At 33.9% G+C, this 21,770-nt stretch overlaps 3 protein-coding genes across 3 annotated transcripts in view; 1 reads left to right on the forward strand and 2 right to left on the reverse strand.

The window, feature by feature from the left end:
* Positions 1-6,284, forward strand: part of LOC149486250 (uncharacterized) — a 38,834-nt gene extending 32,550 nt beyond the window's left edge. The window contains exons 5-8 of the mRNA XM_089697728.1: positions 1,916-2,026; positions 2,386-2,555; positions 2,931-3,486; positions 4,748-6,284. Of these exons, the coding sequence (XP_089553854.1) occupies positions 1,916-2,026; positions 2,386-2,555; positions 2,931-3,045 (396 nt within the window). The 3' untranslated portion in view covers positions 3,046-3,486; positions 4,748-6,284. The remainder of the gene's footprint in view (positions 1-1,915; positions 2,027-2,385; positions 2,556-2,930; positions 3,487-4,747) is intronic.
* Positions 6,285-6,379: 95 nt separating this feature from the next.
* Positions 6,380-13,440, reverse strand: Cluap1 (clusterin associated protein 1). Its single transcript, XM_089697773.1, has 11 exons — positions 13,025-13,440; positions 12,591-12,787; positions 11,966-12,133; positions 11,202-11,297; positions 10,321-10,538; positions 9,942-10,074; positions 9,180-9,264; positions 8,522-8,605; positions 7,982-8,101; positions 7,367-7,456; positions 6,380-6,643 (listed from the first exon to the last, which is right to left on the reverse strand). Exons 1-11 carry the CDS (start codon positions 13,044-13,046, stop codon positions 6,522-6,524), a joined length of 1,335 nt encoding a protein of 444 aa, XP_089553899.1. The 5' UTR covers positions 13,047-13,440; the 3' UTR covers positions 6,380-6,521.
* A 1,634-nt stretch (positions 13,441-15,074) lies between these two features.
* Positions 15,075-21,241, reverse strand: LOC149486254 (large ribosomal subunit protein mL62). Its single transcript, XM_089697938.1, has 5 exons — positions 20,978-21,241; positions 20,653-20,754; positions 20,332-20,415; positions 19,648-19,817; positions 15,075-15,743 (listed from the first exon to the last, which is right to left on the reverse strand). Exons 1-5 carry the CDS (start codon positions 21,131-21,133, stop codon positions 15,650-15,652), a joined length of 606 nt encoding a protein of 201 aa, XP_089554064.1. The 5' UTR covers positions 21,134-21,241; the 3' UTR covers positions 15,075-15,649.
* Between the last annotated feature and the right edge of the window lie 529 nt (positions 21,242-21,770).

The following is a 21,770-nucleotide window of genomic DNA, read 5'->3' on the forward strand; positions in this document are numbered from 1 at the left end:
CCCAACATATCTAAAACTATATTAAAGGTTCATGTAAGAAATATACCTACATCGTTTTTATAACAAGTGAAAATGCAATGAAAATTGCTTGTTGGCGCGTCAGGCCGATGTCACAGAGCTAATGTATGGCCGGGCTATGTGGCAACATCCGGTAGGTGCCTTATGAAATTACTAAATATGGAACATAATTCAATGAAACTAGTAAATATTTGTGTTAAATTTGCGTTTAATAAAATTTGAATATAGACTCTGACTCGAAAATACTAACAACGGATGAAGTCGCGGGATCACCAAGTTTTTTAAAATGTTTAACAATTGAAAAATGTATGAAATATAGAGAAAATATAACACATATAATAATTTAGTGAAATTTATAATTTGTATATCAATCCCCCATGTTAAATTATATTGCGCCTCTAATTGTATGTAAAAGCCATGTAAAAGCTATCTTTCTATAATTATAGAAAATATACATTCATATTGATAACCTGATGATGGACATATTTCTAGCCTGCGAGGTAATTTCTAAAATATCTCCACTCAACTCCATATAGAAAATGAATTATTACTTATTGCTCAGAGGAAACGGACATAAATCGACTTTAATCGAGACTTCATTTCTACAACGTATGAATTGTCAATGAATTATTCAAGTTTCAATAAATTTTATTCCGGTCTAGCTATCTGTAATATTATAAGGTATATGTTTTGGGCATTTTATAATAATTATAATATAGTTTCCACACAAATCTTGACACACGAGTTTTTTAGACCCAAGCACTTAAGTAAAGTTTACTGATTAAATACAGGAGAAATTTTGTATCAAGATAAAATGTGTTGATATTATTTAGGATACGGTATATCTGTGTCAAACAGTCAAGATCTAAGATTATATTTAAGAGAGAAATGGTGATAAATGGAGTTAGACTTGTATGATATTTCTTCTACCAAAAATTTTCATCGACATCTATTCTAGATGTTCAAAATACGGTGTGTAGTAGTTACATTTTAATAGCGCTGCAGAAGATGGTCTACGAAGTAATTTCGAAATTTGCAAGTTTTCCGAAGTAGTCCATCTTGTAGTTTCGCAAGCCACGTACCGATGGACGTGTGATGCGCTCCGGCTGCACTCTCTGACTTATTGCACTATGTTTCCTACGTATTTTGCATTAATTGCACGATTACAGTAACATTCACTAAAACACTGTATTGCGTAATCGAAGTTTCGAGTAAGATGACTTCCTAATGAGTGTTTTGGTAATAGAACATTTTAATAGAAACTAGGTGTGTGAACTTTTTGTTAAAATTATGTGACACAATAAAAGGTAGTAATTTCAAAGTTAATTCAACAACTATATCAAATAGATATATAGTTTTCAATTTATGATAACAGTATTTATTTCACAGTAGGCGTCAGTAGGTATACAGTTTATAGTTAGGACGAAGATTTTAATGAGTTTAACATAGAAATAAACAAACCTACTTAAGCTTAGGTATAAAATGGTAAATATTTTCAATAGTTTAAGGTGACATGTGAACGTAATATGTTAATGCGTGGCCGACTTGGCTCAGTCGCTTGGTTCAGAAGGCCGCGGGTTCGATGCCCGGACGTGACTAGTGTTTATATTAGAGCTTGTTGCAAAACTATTTTACCCTATTTGAAGCTGATGCTTGCTGATTTTTAAATATTGTGGAAAGTTAGGATGCTTTTCTTATATTTTATAACCTAACTTTTAAGTGTCATTACAAATGAAATTATATATTTTTTTAATATTTCTTTAGGTACCTACTAGCTATGTTATAAAATAAACTGGTTACAACAATATTATTTCTCTACAACAGTTCCGAACTCATCGTGATAATAATATACAATCAGGTTCTACAAATATCTAATTTAACAAATTTCTGTTCGCAGCTGGGCCGGATGCCGGTGAACATGGTGGTGTCGCCGCGCTACGCCACGCTGCCGCTGCCGCCCGCGCCCTACGCGCCGCCCGCCCAGATATACTATCCTATTCATGATACGGTAAGTATTTATGTGATAGTGCTTCATCTTGGTTTGCTTGGATTAAAAAGGTTTGAAAGTAAATATTGAAAGCTTCCTACTAAACATTGGGTATGTAAAATTAAAATAATATTTGCGTATTTGTATAAATGGAAATTTATACGTATAAACTAATATCTCAAAAGAATATATTTATTGTCATTCAAAATCAAACGAAAACCTATTTATAGGGGAAAACCACTCATTTCACAACCACAACCTCTCACCAGAATTTTTCTTAAAATTTTTATTGATATTATTTCATATTTGGTTGTATTAAATAAAAGTTAAGACTTAAGAGCAACAAACGTTAACTAAAATATCTAATAAAATATTTGCAGCGAATGCGGCGGCGCCGCTCACCGCGCGCAGTCCGCCACGAGCGGCGGCGGCAGGCGCGTGAGCGGGACTCGCTCACCCGCTCGCTTGAGCGCATCCATCGCAAGCGGCGAGCGGACCGTGAGCGACCGTCTGACGCTGACCTCAAGAGGACCTATACGGGGCTCGATAGGTAACTATTATTTATGTTATTTATTTATTTCTATAAGATATTACACCTAATAAAGGTACTGTATAATCTTCAGTATCAATTTCAGTAATTCGGCTAATGTGTATCTGTAAATTAAATATATTTTGATATAGTTTCAAATACAATTAATCAATTAATATAAATAAAGCTGTTTGTTGTACAAGCTGTTTTAATATTATAATTTTGTGAATATATTCCAATTTATTGTTGCATGTATTTGGAATATCCGTGAAGAATGAAAATGCTCTATTTGCTCTATAGGAGCTTTTAAATACGGACCGTAAATAAAAGTCCTCGTATCCCGTACTCCGGAATAGTCCTGAATCTATTTTTTTATTTTCTTTATTCTCATTGCAGAGCCTACGCCGAGCAGTTCATAGCGGTGTGCGACGAAAGCCGGCACGCGGCGGAGCAGCACGACTCGCTGGCCAGCTCGGCCACCGACTCTACTAACTCGCAGGACACGCGATAGACTGTCCCACTGTTACATGTGTTTTATAGGCTGTAGGCAAAATTCGGATATTCTTGTCTTCGGTCTATGTCTTGTAATTTTTTCTAATATTGTGTTATACTTTTCACATGTGAAACAGGACTAAAGGATGAGTCCCCTCAGCTTATTCTTTCAATAACTCATAATAATTCTCAAACCATCTTTAAAAATAATCGTCCAACAAAGGTAACTTTGATTAAAAAATAAAGCCAACAGTGAGAATAGGCCAATCGAAGACAAATAACATATTGTTAATAAGTTTACTTTGTAATCTATAATTAAAGAGAACCATCACCTGTGTGTGATTGACTACTTTTATATTTCTCAAGTTCTCTTATAGGATAAAAAAAGTCGGTTTCCAGTTAGGATTAATATATTCACAGTATCTTGTAACCAAACATACTTAGATATGTGTATTTATAAGTTAACCTTTTGACCGCCAGAGCAAAAACGCATCGCCGTGCCCTCCACGCCAAGCCACAAATTCAATGAGATAACCTTGAAAATAGTAGGGAGTCCAAAATGTTATCGATAAACATAATAATTCACGTCTGAATATTTGAATAAACAGCTTATAACACAAAAATAATATTTATTTAACCTCATCTCCTACTGTAAAAACTTAAGACCACATTTATAGCAACTATCAACAAAAAAAATCAACCTTTTGAGATACAAAAATACATATAAAATTGCAGCAAGTTACAGCACTATTCTCTATCAGTTACGCCCCATTGGCATGTATACATGCCAATGGCGCGGGCAACCATCCTTTTTTTTATAATCTCTCGCTTCTGATTAGGGATGTGTAGCTGTATATTATTATAACTTATCGAGTTTATTTATTAAGTTTATATGAACTATAGGTATTATTGTGGAGTGTTTATTTGTAAATATCAAAACAACTATTACCTTTAAATAAAGGGAATTGCATTAAAACTACATATTTATTTTCCAATCATTTAGTTTAATACTTGAGTTATTACAAATACTAATTGCACTGATTAGACTTATTAGGTAATAAATTTTGAAAACTGCTAAATAGGTAAGTACCTACAGATTTTTAGAGATATTTATACATTTTGGACCTAAGCGAATTTTTATCATTACATGGACAATAAATATTATGCTAGAACGCATACATTGTGTTTGTGACGATAAAATAAAAAATAATAAAAAATCAACAATTGTATATAATCATTATGTTCATTAACAGCCTTGTATTTACCTACCTATCTATATAATTATTATGCTCATTAATAGCCTTGTACTTATTTGTAAAATATCACATGAAAATAGAAAATACTTAATAAAAAATCAACAATCTATAATATTTTATATAGATAATTTAAAATTAATGAAGTTACTTGAATATTACACTACATCACTAGTAGGCACGTATACATGTCATTGGCGCGAGAGACCATGCTTTTTTAGCCATTAATTAAGTTATTTTTTGTCATCAAATATTTGAATAACTACTTGGCAATTTTGTTTGCTGTGTACAATTATGTAATAACTGGGGATTCAGTTCATAAACTGTATAAATAAAACACGTAAAAGTAAAGGTTTAATATGTTTATTTTGTATTTATCTATGATCTGTTTCTTGGCATGTATAGGTGTCGTTGGCGCACAGGGCACGATTGCGCATGACATCTATAGATGTCATTGGCGTTCAAAAGGTTAAAAATGAGAATCTGAAAATTAGATTCTTAATAATTAGGAATGAATTTAGAAATGTGGTTAGTCGTTGTTTTAATTATTGTATACGCTTTAATTGTTATTTATTTAAATTTTACGTAACGATGGAATTGTAATACTCTTTAGTTCGTCTTTCTCTTAGATTAGATTTATACAATTAGCTTTTTATATTTGATTTATTCAAGGTACTTAAACATATATTTCGGAGTAATTTTAAAACTAACAATGCACCTTACTAACTTAATTTTTTTAACCCAAAGCTTACAGTATAAAAAAACCAGTGTCTCGCTTACAGTATAAAAAAACCAAAGCTTCGCTTATTGAAAAGAAGAATAGACGTCAGAAAAATAATTTATGCATTTTAGATTAAAAGTTGCATTTCCAAATAATTTCAAATTCCCAAAAAAACAGCTGTTAAAAATAAGATCAAATGTGCATTTTATTTACAACTTCTTTTCGTGTAATTATCCGTTTTTTTTTCACAGCGAAAAGCTCACTATAATAATTTAAATAAGGTTTTTGAAATCTACTAAACTAACATTCACTTTACTAATGAAACAATGTAAACTTTTTTATCGTCAAATATCTGTGTTATATCGTACTTTAAGTCTTTTAGAATTAAGTCAATTAGAGTTAAGTCGAAAAATAATTTGTACGTAACTTCGATTCGTTCGAAAACTTGTAAAAACTTGGCTTATAAGTAAACGCTCAAATTTCTAAAGCTACTTAACTACTAATAATATTTTTAAGAATGTATTGTTAACTAACTATTTTCACACATTATTCTATTGTGAATCAAATGAATGGATGGCAAATCGTAGTTTTTTACGTGATATTGTGTGAGTGTCTCTGACCCGATTGACTTATAGGGTGATTGATCGCCAAGTTCTTTTACCCAAGACACAAATACAGTAAGACGTATTCATTTAAAAAAATGTAATTCGTATCTATCGTTTATATGGTTCACAAAGGCGTGTACATTTGCGAAGTCCCAAGTACCTTGTTGGTGCCAAATCTATTGCGAGCGATCCCATTGGTTTGTAAATATAACTTATTGCTCAATACTGTATTAAGTATCTAAGTTTATAATCTTTTATTGTATACGTTTTTAATACTATAGTTTGGGAAATTATAAATTTATGTTTATATTGAATCAGCAAGCTAAAGTGTTAAGAACCGTTTTCTAGCTTATAATTTCGTTACCAATTAATATTGATAATGTATACATATCTATATTAAGGTTTAAATAAAACACGTATTTCTTGTAGGTCCTTTATTAGTCAAAATTCTTATAATTTTACAAATAATTTTCAAGAACCTTAGAACATAGTTATTGTAAATATAAGACGTAAACACTTAAAAAGACCATAGTACGAGGATTGAAAATATGTATCGTTTTAACGAAAACTATGGCTTTTAAAGTACTAATAATATAATTCTAAGTACATTGTTGTTGGCACATTCGTCTTAAACTTGTGAGATGAATTTCTTGTACATTTAATAAACGTTTTAATAATACACCGACTTTTCTTTAAATAATATTAGATAATGTACTTGAATATACACAATTTTTTACGGATTTTATTAGATTTTGGCATTTTTTTCCACACTTTTAATTTTACATCCTTATAATATGAGCTACAGAATTACTTAAAAGTGAATAATTGGATACATGGTATAACTTTAAAATTGAATTCTAGATCGCAAGTTACACAGGATCTTTTATATTATGAAAGCTTTATAAGTGAAATAGAGTTAAAACTCATTATCACTAAGAGCCGAGTTCCGTCCGAAGCGAGGGCTAGCAAGACGCAGTTCACTCTCTGATGAACTTTCCAAGGAATTCGCTTCATCTGCCACTATCACGTGATCTACTCCTATAATAATTAATTTTTATATAATAAATGCGATGATAAATGTTAACTTTGTTTTGGATAAGAGACTTTTCTTGTGACTAAGGTAAGACTAGTCATAAGAAAAAATGATAACTGTATAAAAATGTTAATAAAAATAACTGGTTCATATTATGAGTCGCTTAACTTTTAAATAAGCTAGTGATGATGATGGTAAAGTCGACACACACATAATACAAAACAATCAATAAATTCAGAATGAGTTTAAAAGTTATTACGTTTTATCTATACATACTAATATTATAAAGCTGAAGAGTTTGTTTGTTTGAACGCGCTAATCTTGGGAGCTACTTGTCCGATTTGAAAAAATCTTTCAGTGTTAGATAGCTCATTTATCGAGGTAGGCTCGCTATATATCATCTCACTAAGACGAACGGGAGCGGAGCACTACGGGTAAAAACGCGGAGCACAGCTAGTCATATATAAATCTCATTTTAAATACGTCAAAATTTATCACAAATCTAAATAACAGTGTAGGCTGTAGCATAGTAATCTACTATATAAAAATAAGTCGGGTTTTCCTTCCTGACGCTATAACTCCAGAACGCACGAACCGATTTCCACGGTTTTGCATTCGTTGGAAAGGTCTCGGGCTCCGTGAGGTGTATAGCAAAGAAAAGGTGTCTCTGGAGGCGAAACGGAGTTCGCCCGGTTTGCTAGTTATAAATGAAATACAAGCAACAATACCTTCAATGAGTCCGTCCAACTCCCGCTCGCTGACGATCCTGTGCGTGTGCGTGTTGGGGCGCGACCAGCGAGTCGCACGACCACCGCTCGCTGATATATATACATTACAATTAGGTACTGCATTTTAATCATATACAAGGGAAAAATCGTTAATTATATACACATGGGCAAGGAAAAGCCGAGAAATAAAAAATGAATTTGTAAACAAATTGAAAAAATATGTGTGTGCACTGTATCCATGTCTACATGTGTGTGAGGGCGCTTGTATGTGCAAATGCGGTATATCTGTGTTTGCGTGTGTACGCACTATACTTTTAAACTTAAAAAAAACTTTATTAAAAACTTTTTTGTACACATACAATAAAATTCTTACAAAATAACAATGTAATTTGTCTTTCATACAGAATAAATATCTTTTTTGGAGATTAAATTAAAACATTTTTTTTTATTACAATTATGAAAAATATAAGCAAAAGATGTAATTAGAATATATACTGTGTCTACACCTGTGTGTGTGTGTGCATGTGTACGCGCGCGCTGAATCTGTATCTATAAGAACGTGTGAGTGAATGTATGCACGTTTACATGTATCCGTGTATGTGTGTGTGTACTCACCAAAGAAGTGCTCCTCAACGAACTCAGTATCGGAGTCGGAGTGCGAGTCGCCCTCGTCGCGGATCTCGTCCACGGAGTCGCGGTCGGCCACGAACAGGCGCGGCTCGGCGGCACGTGCGCCTGGGATAACACATTACATAAGCACCTACTTATATTTAAATCAATTAAATTATATATTTTTAAGAATAAAAAAAGTTCGATCCATGTGGGATTCGAAGCCGCGTCTTTCAAATCGTTTAAAACTGAAATAAACTCAAACTTCTAAAAACTTACTATTGGAAAGCATTTTCCACAGAGACACGCCGTGGGTTAAAAATTATATAATTGTTCGTAAAAAAACAAATTAACTTTAAATTCTTCATAAGGTATCATAATAATGATGCTAAAGTTCTGCTAAAACAAACAATTAAAAAATCGTAAAATCATATTATAAACACATAAATAGATCCGGCTCGAAGGACCAAAATGAATACTCCTTTTCAAAAGTCATTAAGAAATAATAAATAAGCTGTAATGCAAAATATGGCAAACATTAATTACCTGCAGTTTTAATCCTGAGCCTTGTGTTAGGTCTGGACGAAGGTCGCGGCGGCTCCTCCACCAGCTCCTCATCCTCCTCCTCCTCTGAAATTACACATGAAAATGAATGATCATTGCAGCAAATATGATGACAAAAAATGATTTATTACAATTCACAATTTATTTTCATGTAAAAGTAAAAAAATATATAAAAAAGGCCACTAAAAAAATTTATACAAGCTAATGTTTCCCTAGCTAGGTTAATGGGCAAATATGAATAAAAACAGAACAAAAATATAATAATTTAGGCAGGATTTTAAACGTAATTTATTCCATACATTAGTATCCAATTTTTAACGTTCTACCACAAAGAAATAATTAAATAAAACCAGTAACTTAATATAAAAGAACCTTAATAGGTACTATTAATATTAATAATTATTATAAAGTAGCTTTCCACCCGCGGCATCGCCCGCGCAGTCAAAGAAAAACCCGCATAGTTATAGTAGATAAAAACTATCCTATGTCCTTTCTCGGGTATCAAAATATCTCTATATAATACCAAATTTCATGCAAATTGGTTCAGTAGTTAAGGCGTGATTGAGTAACAGACAGACAGACAGAGTTACTTTCGCATTTATAATATTAGTATGGATAGCATTAAATGAATGAATCCAACCTGAATCAGTGGGGTCCGCAAACACGTCTTCCATCTCGTACTTGCTTATCAGCTCCATGATGGACGTACCCACTCTGATGGCTTCCTTTAATATTATGTAATCATTTTTTTATAGCTTTCTTTCTAATATGTATTTATATTTAATACAAATGGAATGGCTCCATATCCACGGCGATGTTGTTTTACGCCAATATATTATACTGGAATGTGTATTAAATGCAATAATTAGGAATTATTTATTGATTTTAATCAAACACTAATAATTTCTCGATATGAGATAGAAGAAGAGTACATACAATAGGATAATACATAAGAAACTTGCAATCCAAACATAACTTAACGCTTAGTACACTAGCTGATGGGCCCTCTTCACAATGGGCAGCGCTGGGCGAGTAGCGACAATCACGATAGTGTAGACGCGGACGGCCTAAATGTCTATTACCGTCTTTGTAGATGTTTATTCATAATCGCCGTAATGGCGGCAACATGCCGATCATTTGTTGGGCCAATGGTGCCCATTGTGAAAAGTGTCCATGAAAAGATACCAACGCGTCCTTTATGCCGGCTACTCACGTACCGGCCGCAAGGGCGATATTAGTACAATCTCGGTTGGTCGGCGGTCGGAGCAATTTCAGTTGTTCTCTAAATTGCCGCTGCTTGCCTATACACATCACAATTAAGGAGCCAATTAAGGGTCCAATTCCAATATTGCCCCGGCTGCAGGTCATAAGGACACAGGCTACATCTGTATGGAGTTGTCACCTCATTCTGAACGGCATTGATGAGGCTGAGCTCGTGTTTGAGGGTCTGCACGGCGCGGTATCGCAGCGCGTAGCTGCTCCACTTCTTTTCTATCTCTGCCTGAACGCTTGACAACTCTTCTTGGTACATTGGTCTGTGAATAATACATGTATATAAATTCTAGAAATATTCTTAGGCCTTTATATTATTGTCTAAAATCACAACCATAGTCACACGCTCTGTACACACTCACTTGATCTGCTGCACGGTATGCAGCCGCTTCTCAGCGCGCTGCAGCTCGGCCCGCCGCCGCTCTAGCTTCGCATCGAGCGCGGCTTCGCTCGCCGCCACGTTGTCGATCTGTTCCCGCGCTGACGTCACACGCTCTGTACACACTCACTTGATCTGCTGCACGGTATGCAGCCGCTTCTCAGCGCGCTGCAGCTCGGCCCGCCGCCGCTCTAGCTTCGCATCGAGCGCGGCTTCGCTCGCCGCCACGTTGTCGATCTGTTCCCGCGCTGACGTCACACTCTCCGAGAGGGAGTCTATGCCACTAAGTAGCGCGGCCTCGGACTTTTCCATGTCGGGGGAGGAACAGAGCACGCGCGAACGGGTATCCTAGGTTTAATCATTAATGGTGGTATCAAGAAATTTACTTAAAATCCTCTTTTGTATTTCGAATTACACTTTCGTGAAAATTCGTTTATAAGCATAACAAATAATTTTTTCTGATGAATGAATGAATTGATGATTGCTTCAAGAGCGTTTAGTCTTATAATTTCTTATATTTTTTATACTAGCTTTCCACCCGCAGCTTCACTCTACTGGACTAAAAAACTGTTATTCGTGGATTTTCAAAGATAAAGAGGCAGTAGGGTTAAATAAATAAATATGTCTTTTATAATTAAACTTCTATTTTATTTTTCAAGTCCTGTCCAATGTCTTGAAGTCGTTTGTTGTATTGAAGTGTCTAAAACTTTCACATTGAATAGCAATCACTTTTTTTTAATTATTACTTCCTGGATATTCCGAGAAGTAGAGGCAGCACTTACCTATGACATTAATTACGACTTAAGATGCGTATATTTCGTCAACTATTTCAACAAAAAACTGATTTAGAATCTTCAATTTTATTTTAAAAGATCTCAGTATCATGTACCTGATTACATATTCCTAATTTAACTATATTTTATCTCTCAACAAAATGTATGCTTAAAGATATTTAAAACATCGAGTTTGTATAGCATTTACTCTATTTACAGAAAAATTATTATTAAATACCTTATTTTCCAGTTCTTTGGTAAATAGATCGTACAGATAAGCTCCTTCAGCAACAATATCCGTGGCCAGAGTGCGCGCCTCCTTTATTTCGCCAACCTTAGATTGACACAGCACAATCATATTTTGAAATAACGTGTATGGATTTTTACGCGAACATTCTAAAATATATATCAAAATATTGAAATCTGTGATCAGAAAATGTTTAGAATTTGGAATGAATACGACTTTCAATTCCTTCAACAAGCGATACAAATAAATTAGGTAGTTAATCTTTTTAATCGTATTCAAATAATTGAGGCACAGTCTGTTAATTTGTATTCATTTATCAAATAAACTGTATAGCGTACCAACTGTAGGTACGCAATTTCAAAATAAAAATTGTAAGGCTTTTTTTTATTGTAATCACGTATTGTAGGAAAAAATATAAGCTAGCTGTTAGGTGGTTGTTTTAGTCGTAAAAAAATGTTCAGATTAAATAACTAAGTACTTAGGTACTTATAATTATTATTTGAAATATTTTTAAGAAAAGAAAATTTTCGGCCACGCTTCGTTGATCAACATTGTTATCATTGAAATAATGTTTCAAAATATTAAATAAATTTTAAAGAATCAAATTAAAAATCATTTGAATGCTCTAAAACTTATTGAATTCAAATTATTTGTTGGGACTAATCACAGATAACAAAATAGTTAAGTAGGTACTATCTAATAATATCTATGTATATTCTCTATGGAATTTTATTTTATACTCTATTCTCACTCACGCGGTTGCTAACATCAAACGGTGCTGCCGCGGCGGCCTCCTGCTGGTCCGGCGGCGGCGCCAGCAGCGACTCCCGCAGCAGCGAGGACACCTTCTGCATTTCGCGCACCGCCCACCCGTCCGCGCGGTATAGCTTTGAACCGTTCACCTCGATGTTTACGCGGGCTTTCTGCGATGCACAGATAAAATATACTCTAATTAGATAAATTAGAATTGAAAGCAGAATGGTATTATTGTCGCATTTACAATGTAGTTACATTGATTTTTTTTCATTTCCTTTATTAATTCTAATTTTATGAAAAAAAATACGAACATACAAAATATTTAATTCTAGCCAAGTTCCCAGTGCCACTCGAGGTACACGTATTGTCTGACAGACGAAATATCGACGATTGAGTGGGTAGTGGTACTCGTATGTACTACCTGATGTATGCCTTATTTTTGAGTTGTAATTTGGTACCAACAAGTTGGTTTGACCAAGCTATACGATCGTTAATCGTGTACATACTAACACTACCTACTCAATCGTTAAGATTTCACCTATCAGAAAAGTCGCTACGTCTGATAGCCCGGATCTTGCTCTATTCTAGTTTATTCGCCAAAATGATTATAAAAACAGTACATACAAACAACTGAACGGCATGCGCCGCCATGGTAACGCGTTGTTCTATACTATTCTTGTCCCCCCGTAAAATCATCTCCGGCTCCACCCTGGCCACCAGCCAGCGGAGACAGAGTTCCAGCAGCTCCCAATTTGGAGTCCGGAAACTCTCCAGGGATATAGGTCTTGGAAAACCTAGCGCTCGCATGTCTTCGCTAAAATCTGGATTTCGTTTATTTCGTGTTAGAATAAGGTCCATTATTAAATTTCAGCAGTTAGAGTAATGTATTTTTCCCTATCTATCTTGACTTTCACAGGTATTAAATTAGTAGATAGCACATCCGTTTTTTGCGTGATAGAATTCTATGTATTCTTACAAGCTTTCGAAGTTAGGAGTGGAAAATAATTAACTTTTAGTAGGTAGGGAACTGTGAAACAATAATTTAATTTTAAACTTACTTCTCAAATCCCGGAAAGACATCTTTTCTTCAAGCCTCGTCCTTTCGTCCTTTTATTCAACAAGTATGAATTGTTGATTGGGGAACAGAAAGCTTCGAGTAGTCGCCACAAAAGAAGTCATACGGTGAAAGTGGGAACTAAATTTGACGGGTCGGCAATATTGTAGGGAAACGTCTCGAGTTGCCTTCCTACTACTGTAAATTAAACCCTTGAGAAAATATGGGCTATGATGAAACGTAGGATTTCATCGAAATCTTCTTATATATAAAAATGAATCGCAAAATGTGTTGGTAAGCGCATAACTCAAGAACGGCTGAACCGATTTCGATAATTCTTTTTTTATTATATTCCTTGAAGTACGAGGATGGTTTTTATGTAGAGAAAACGTTAATATGTACCACGGGCGAAGCCGGGGCGGACCGCTAGTACTAAATAAAAACAAGTCAATAACTGCATTAAAAACAGCCGACTTCAAACTTGCACTTGCAACATTTACAAATACAGACAAAAATGCTCATAAAATAAAAACTACTGGGCCTATCCGAATAAAATTTTTATGGGACCAATTCGATACCATCCCGCATCGAACAAAAAAAGAATCACGTAAATCGGTTCAGAAACCACGGAGTAATCGGTGTACATACATAAAAAAAAAAACATACCGGCCGAATTGATAACCTCCTCCTTTTTTTTGAAGTCGGTTAATGAGTAGATAATTCACACTGAACACACCACTACTGCCAACTGCGCTATGGGTACTAAATAATCGATAGAAAACCTTTAAACATAACACAGAAATGTTATAATTATTGTTCTGTATCATTTAGATTTTATGCGTAAAATAAATAAATAAACATCCATTCTCAAGACAAACAATGAAGCGGTATTTTATATAACCCTTTACACATCTAATTACCTAAACTCTGGGGAATTTGAATTAAAAAATGCGGGCAACATAATCTAGACGCCGACAGCGCCGCGTTTTCAAGACTTGTTTCATGATGCGCACTTTTTGTTTATTTGTAAGTTGCTATAGCAACGGAGCACCTATACTATACGCATATTGCTCTGAGATACGCATAGACGTACTATACGTGTTGGGTCCTCTCACAATGAGGAGCGTTGGGCGAGTAGAGGCAATCACAATAGTGCAGATGAACTATGTCTATGATCGGCCTTCATTGAGCTAGTATTCGTAAGCGCCGCGCCGTAATGGCGGCAAACCAGGCAAACCTTGACGATCTTTTGTTGGGCCAACGCTATCAATTGTGAAAAGGGCCCATGTAATACTTCTTTACAATGTCTACGGAATAAATATGTATAGAAATTAGTTAATAAGTTCGAGATTATAAATAAATGTAACATTTTTATTAAAATCATTAAGTATAAAACTATTTGTTATTTATTCTGCAACTTGCAAATAGAACTGTTTTCACAATTTTAATAATAAAGTGTGTAGTAAGTAAGTATTATATTATGAAAAACCGAAAAAGACAAAACTTTTTTTACTGAATCGGTATTTCGAGCAAGAATAATGCAAAATAATTTGGAAAATCCAAAAGTGCACGCCTCATAATTTTTTTTAATAAATATTTATTAATTATTATTTTTGTTTATTTAATAACAATTAAACCACATCGAATCAGACCCTGAAAAATGAAAGGGTTCTATTCCTGAGCGTACTCAAGCGTAAGAGAAAAAAAAAGACTCGATTAGTAAAGTATTTCGGTCGCTATCGTGTTAACAAGAAAAAGGATCCGCACATACAGACACACGGACGTCCAAGACAGAACTTTTTTAAACTGTTTTTTAACTAGTTTAAATAACAAAAATGACATCAAAAATATCATGAACGTTAAAAATAGTGTTTTTTCTTAATATGTGTGTGTATGTATTATCTTACAAGTGCAATGTATGATACATAAAGACATTTTAAGTTTGAAAAATCAGATGTTTTGCGCGAAGTGACAGTAGTACCCACCTCAACGCTTCGCTTATGAGGCGTGCAATTTGTATCGAGATGTAGGAAAATCGCAAATAAAATGAACACTGAAAACTTCTAATTTTTTATTTTCTAGTAGCTTATTCTAATACAACATAATATCGTTATCCATATATATTTTAGTGGTTTTCACATTAAATTGGGCATGTGTCATCATTTTCTATAATACTGATTGAGGACAAATACTTAAATATATTTTTACTCGCTACATTTTATTTAGATAAAGCAACTACAATATTATATTATGTTTAATTTGTCCGCATCATATTATAGATTCAATGCGACTTAGTTAAAACAGCAACATTGCATACATTTCTTATCTACATTCATGTTTGACAGATTTTTCTAATTTCGAGAACAGCTCCTAGGTTTGGAATCTAGTACTTATACTTAATCTTAATATCGTTATAGTTCGAGAATAATATGGAAGATATTCATATAGATTATTGTAATATTTAATAGCTATATCCAAACTACATCATGTAATTTTTATGTACCAAGTAATACCAATGAGATGATATTCCGTCATTACATATTGTACATGTCACACATTTTTAATCTACACAAATCAATGCAATGTTGCTATTTAACATTTTAATAGCATGCCCAATTTAATGGAAAAATCATAAATCCATGACGGTGGGCGGCCGCCTCTCTGCGCGCTTGTAGGCCTCCTCGCGTTTCAGAGCCACTCGCAGCCGAGATGCCTTTAAGTGCCTGAAATGTTATTAATAATTTTTAATAATAGGTATAAGTCGCGGCACGTAAGTAAGACCTTCAATGTTGTACGGTAACTTCAAGGTGAGCGCTAAACTTACGTGCCGTTGTCATACTATCCAAAACATGATGACTATTATTATAAATACGAATGTTTCTGCTTTTCTTCTTGGTTTGAATGGAGCGATTTTGTTTAAGAATTAGTGTCTGTAGATAGTTAGGGGGCTAGAGCGTTATATAGGCTACTTGTATAGTGAAACATCTCTTTCTCATGGAAATTTTGTTAGACTATTTGGATGATACCACTGGAAAGCTAGGACATTTATAATTTTTAGTTTGAGATAAATTTTAGAAAGTTTATCTCATAGCAATGTTCAAAATAGTACAGCTTTATAGCTTCATAGACAATTACCCAATATTGACAAATTAATCTATATATATATGTTATAGGCAAACTCCGAAGCTCCGGCGCTCCTAGGTTGGACTGGTCAATACTCAGGTCAGACTGAATGACTTAGTCAAAGCCCAAACAAATGTAAATTTTCGGCCTTTGACTAAACAATTTTCGTCAAACCTGGGAGAGACTAATTTGGTCAGGCAAACGTCAAAACACAATTTTATTATAAATCGGGGTTTGACGAGTCAAACTCCGATATAGGTATGAAGTGTCTTATCTTCGTATATTTGGAAGCATTTTATCATTTAAGCAGCTTTCAAGTCTTAAGAACCGCTTAACTCTGCCAGTTCTGACACCTGATTGGTCAGCTTACGTGATTTTCACTTTTATATTTGAGATGCTTTGAGAGAATGCCGTGTGGCATTAGGCCCGCCTTTTGTACAATGTGCAATAAAGAATAATGTTAAAATATCGACTATAACTAACGACTTAAAACGACAAGTTAAAACATAAACAAAAACTTGGTAATAGATAGGTGATATATATAATTGTTAAAAAACAGCTTTGACTTTTTCTTTACTAGAGATAACCCTGACATTGAATTCTTTGAAAATCTATAATTCGTAATAACTTCGTGGTAAGAATGTGGAATTTTACATGTAGAGTGTAGACCTCAGTTCAAGGTAACGAACGTTCGATTACCAATACCGTCGCGCGTCGGTCGACCGCGTAGACAGAGAATCCAATAGACACCGGCAATGCGTGTCGCAGAAAGAGATAAAAAAGAATACGTCACAATATTTAGGGTTACCATGTGAGGGAAAATTTACCCCGCAATTTGTAAGATACAAATCTCTCTATCATTATTCACATAACATAAGTGGATATTATTGAGATATCCACATTACTTACATGTTTATACTAATTTATACTAATATTATAAAGAGGAAATGTTTGGAATTATGTATGTATGTATGGTTTTCACGCATAAACTACTGGACTGATTTCAAAAATTCTTTCACCATTAGAAAGCTGCATCTTCACTGAGCAACATAGGCTATATTGCATTTTCAAAAAAATTAGATATCCTTTCCAAAAATGCAATAATATATCCTTAATAAAAATTCTGTCATCGCGTGCGCTGCGGAATCTATTGAAAATAGAACAAATAAATGTTCTACGGTATTATAGAATGGACCAATATCTACAAGAAAGTCCGCGATATTCCATTCAAAAGATATAATGAATTTTTAAAAGTGTCAATTTACAGAAAATAGTAGGTATACTGTTTAATACAATGAGGAGGCGTAGTGCGGGACGGGGTGAAGGTGAGGAGGGAAGGGATATTCGCAGGAACTACTTTGATTCCGATTTGAAAAATTCTTTCAGTGTTAGATAGCCCATTGATCGAGGAAGGCTATATTGTACCATAAGACTTAGACCAACAGGAGTGGAGCCACGCGGGTGAAACCGCGGAGCGCAACTAGTATATTATAAACATATTACTTTTAGATGGGTAATACATATTATGTATATACACATACCTATCACTACATAGTATAAAACAAAGTCGCTTTTTCTGTCCCTATGTCCCTATGTATGCTTAAATCTTTAAAACTACGCAACGAATTTTGATGCGGTTTTTTGTAATAGATAGAGTGATTCAAGAGGAAGGTTTTATTATACATATAATTATTATTATATAATTTATTATGTTTTAGACAAAGCGGGTGAAGCCGCGGGCGGAAAGCTAGTATATTATATAATATGAATATATATCATTATCATAATCCCATATGAAAATGTGTATGTAATGATACTGTAGATGAAAACTCGATTGTTTATTTTTTATAAAATACGATATTTTGTTTTATTTTTTATAAAATAAAATAAAAAAAAATAAAAGAATGTTTATTTTCGTAAGTATTTACAGATGTACACACGTTAATTAAGTATATTGACCGACCCGCGAAGGCGCAAAAAAAAACGAAATTTACTTAATATTAATTTATTGTAATAAAAAAATTACATTTAAATTATCTCTAACTTAATTAACTACGTCCCTCCGGTTCAATGTTGGAACCAAGAGTGTCCATTGTCTTCGGCGGGGCAGCGTCGTGGTAGTGGTGATTGCCGTAATACTTTCTAACCTTCGGTTTTGGTTTCCAATCTGTTCATCCTGTAGCTACAATCCAAATTTGTCGTAAATTATCCGGTTCAGGAAAACTGGAACAAGCCATTGAATATTTCAGATATTTAATTAAATACACACTGCAGAATATATATTATTATTTCCCATAATAGTGGGTAACAATTTGTAGAAAAGTTGGCAACACAAAATTTTTTAGGTTAAAATTTATAATTGTTATTTTTGTGGTTTTTAAACAATGTATTCAAGTCAACAGCACGTGATACACAATATATTAACACGCTGAAATATCATGAAGGCCTATAAACTGATAAAGAGTTGCATACTTACGAGTGAAAAGACAATCCAGGCATTTTCGTTCCACTATCACTTTTACACCCTTTAACGCTACACCGCACCATGGTATTATTTTATAAAGTATTAACAGTAAGTCTAAATCATTCGAAACCAAACATACCATGAATTTCGTAACTTAAAACATGTAAAAACTATATTTTTAAGGAAGACGATAGCTAGCTGTCAAACTTTGTTTATCAAAGTAGGTTGCTATTCTTGACAAAAGTGGCACACTGGGTGAAACAAAAAATTTTATCATTCTCTCTCATTTCTTTACACAACACCGGCATAAGTTGCTCTTTTTCTTGTGTGAATGCGACATAAGATATCAATTTGTCTATTGGTTTCTCTGTCTACGGTCGACCGTGTCAATTCGTTTCAGTTTACACATCGACTAGTCGAAGATTTTAACTAGTTGATCGACTAGTTGATGAACGACATTTAACGGTCTAGTCTCGTTGATGAAAAATGCGTCGACGACCCATTCCTAGTCGGAACACCGCGGCCGCGGTCCGCGAGAGACATTATGAACCTGTTTAAACATGTTCAGATCAACGTTTGACCGAGAATTGCAGTCGCTTCTAGGATTGACTAGGCCAAAACCGAAACAGAATAATTTACTTTCGACGTTTGACTGAAAAGTTAGGAGCTCCTGGGTTTGACTAAAAATACTTCAGGCAAAGGGCGAAATTGAAATGTATTTCGGGGATTGCCTGATGGCTTGGCCAAACCTAGGATAAACCAGTCCTTCCGCGAAGAGACTGTGTATCGGACTTTGACTATAACATATATAAAACTCAAAGTTGACCGATATAGTGATCTATCAACCACTGGACATATCGGGCTGAAATTTGGCATGCAGGTAGATGTTAGGACGTAGGCATCCGCTAAGAAAGGATTTCCTGAAATTCTTGCAGGAACGGGGAAAAACGGGGATGCACGTACAAAGTGGTAGGCGGAAGCTAGTGATTCAATAAAATTCTTAAACTATTTACTATGCTATATAAAAATTATAAAATTACCTTTGCCTAATCCTCTCCTCCGTCTCCGGCGAGGCTTTCTTCTCTCTAACAGCAGCATTCCGTATCAATGTCCTGAGTTTCTGCAGACAGTCGGCCAGGTTCAGCTGCTGCGAGCGAGTTGTGTCAGAGCGGATGATCATGTATCCTTCCTTTGTTAATTTCTTGCCATGCTGTAATTGAGATATTTAATTTATTTATATGTAGATGAGAACTAAGAATTTAGAAAGAAAAATGTTTTGTTGAAGAGGTATTAAGCCGAGTATTTGTTTTTACATTTATTATTTTGCAATATATAGACCAGTCTACATGATATAAAACAAAAATACAATCTAGCCCATTCATTTCTAGATGTATCTATACTAATATTATAAAGTTGAAGAGTTTGTTTGTTTGTACGCGCTAATCTCGGAAACTACTGGGCGATTTGAAAAATTCTTTCGGTGTTAGATAGTCCATTTATCAAGGAAGGTTAAATGCTATATATCATCACGCTAAGACCAATAGGAGCGGAGCAAATGAAACCGCGGAGCACAACTAGTTTATTTATAAATTATAATAGTCAGAACAGAAATATTGGAATGTTGTAAAATACTTGTACTACTTCATATTTATTTCGTCCCACATATTACAACCTCCATATCTAATTTAAACATTACTCCGTGCATTAAATTAATTTTAACTCACCAGTTCCAACATTTTCTCTCTTATATCAGCGGGTATCCATTCAGCCTCACTCAGTTTAAACCTGAGATCCACTTTTGTGTGCACCTGGCAACAATTTATTACCGATTAATAATTAAAAGTTAAATCTAAATCATAAAAAGGTATGAATAAAATAAAACTACTTTATTGCACAATTAATAAAGCATTACAAAACAAGAGTGATACAAGTAATAACATATATAGAGAGCAGTTTTAAAGTCAACATGATATTTGCACAAGGTATATACATTATAAATAATAGTAAAATAATAAATTATTGATAAATTAACATTTAAAACTCACCTTATTAACATTTTGCCCACCAGGTCCTGAACTTGCACTGTAACTGATATCCAATTTTTCTATGGGGATGTAACCAGAAAACTTTTCGTTCTCATTTGGCGTCTGTAAAGTGTTATACAATAATAGAATTATAAACACATACACAATTTGTTATATTATTATATTATAATATATCTTATCTTATTAACAATGTAACTTGATAAAATAATGTAACTGTGTAATGTTGCAGAATTATTTTTTTAATAAGTACATTATAATACATTTTCACTTCTACGGTGTTCTACATTTAGGTTTTTAACATTACGTGAATGTTTTATATACTTACGAATGATGGTGTTGTGAGTTTTAAAGAACTATTTGGGTAAAGGGTTTCTAAAGAAATTGCACTCTTATAGGCCATCGATCTTTGCAGCAGGGTTGAGTATGAGCCCCTTTGCGTGATCATCCGCAACAGCGGCAGTCTTAACGGCATAAAAGCCATTGTTTTATTTATTTATCGACGACTTAATATAATTTTTAAGACTCCACTGGACAGTGGACTCCACAATAATATTATAACCTCAAAATCAAATCCGTAATTTTAATCACAGATGACAGATGACAGACGTCAAATTGTATATCGATGACAGTTCTATCGTCAGTTTTTAATGCCCATGAGCTTTGTCTTTTTGATACTTTTTCTTACGGAGAAGAAAAAAATATTATGTGTTTGTACGTAGCTTTTTATTTCAATCCCGTCAATTAATTGCAAATAACGCAATGTAACTTTCATTGAAACTTAACACAATTATATAAATTACTTTTGAATGAACTAATCAACATTATTCAAGCAGATGTTCTAATTGCATTGTATTCTAAAATTTTAAAATTAAATTTTTTTCCCATTTCTATTGGTATGTTTTATTAAAAAATAAACAAGTATAAAAATAATTTAAACTTCGTATTCAAAAAGTCGAACGACTCTACACTGAATTTTCATGTTAAATGTTATAAATTAAAGGAATATGCATTCCAAATTATATTCCCCTGTCCGCTAATCTAATAAAAATTCTAGTTTAATTGCGCTTTTTAAGACAACACAAATGTGCGCTCAATATCAAATGTCACGGTCTGAAAAT

This window comes from Colias philodice, chromosome 8, assembly GCF_061535455.1.
Source record: "Colias philodice isolate Cphi_HAF_F1 chromosome 8, ilColPhil1 Martin Lab GWU primary, whole genome shotgun sequence".
Lineage (NCBI taxonomy): Eukaryota > Metazoa > Arthropoda > Insecta > Lepidoptera > Pieridae > Colias > Colias philodice.

Bases quoted from the DNA above. Each gene is read 5' to 3' on its own strand.
- Cluap1 (XM_089697773.1), bottom strand. From the start codon at position 13,046: ATGTCTTTCCGGGATTTGAGAA. The intron at 9,265-9,941 runs GTGACAACTCCA...ATAATATTAAAG, and splicing joins TCAATGCCGTTCAGAATGAG to GAAGCCATCAGAGTGGGTAC. The intron at 8,606-9,179 runs GTTGGATTCATT...GTGTAATTTCAG, and splicing joins TGCGGACCCCACTGATTCAG to AGGAGGAGGAGGATGAGGAG.
- LOC149486254 (XM_089697938.1), bottom strand. From the start codon at position 21,133: ATGGCTTTTATGCCGTTAAGACTGCCGCTGTTGCGGATGATCACGCAA. The intron at 20,755-20,977 runs GTAAGTATATAA...AACACTTTACAG, and splicing joins AACTCACAACACCATCATTC to ACGCCAAATGAGAACGAAAA. The intron at 20,416-20,652 runs GTGAGTTTTAAA...AATTGTTGCCAG, and splicing joins GTGGGCAAAATGTTAATAAG to GTGCACACAAAAGTGGATCT.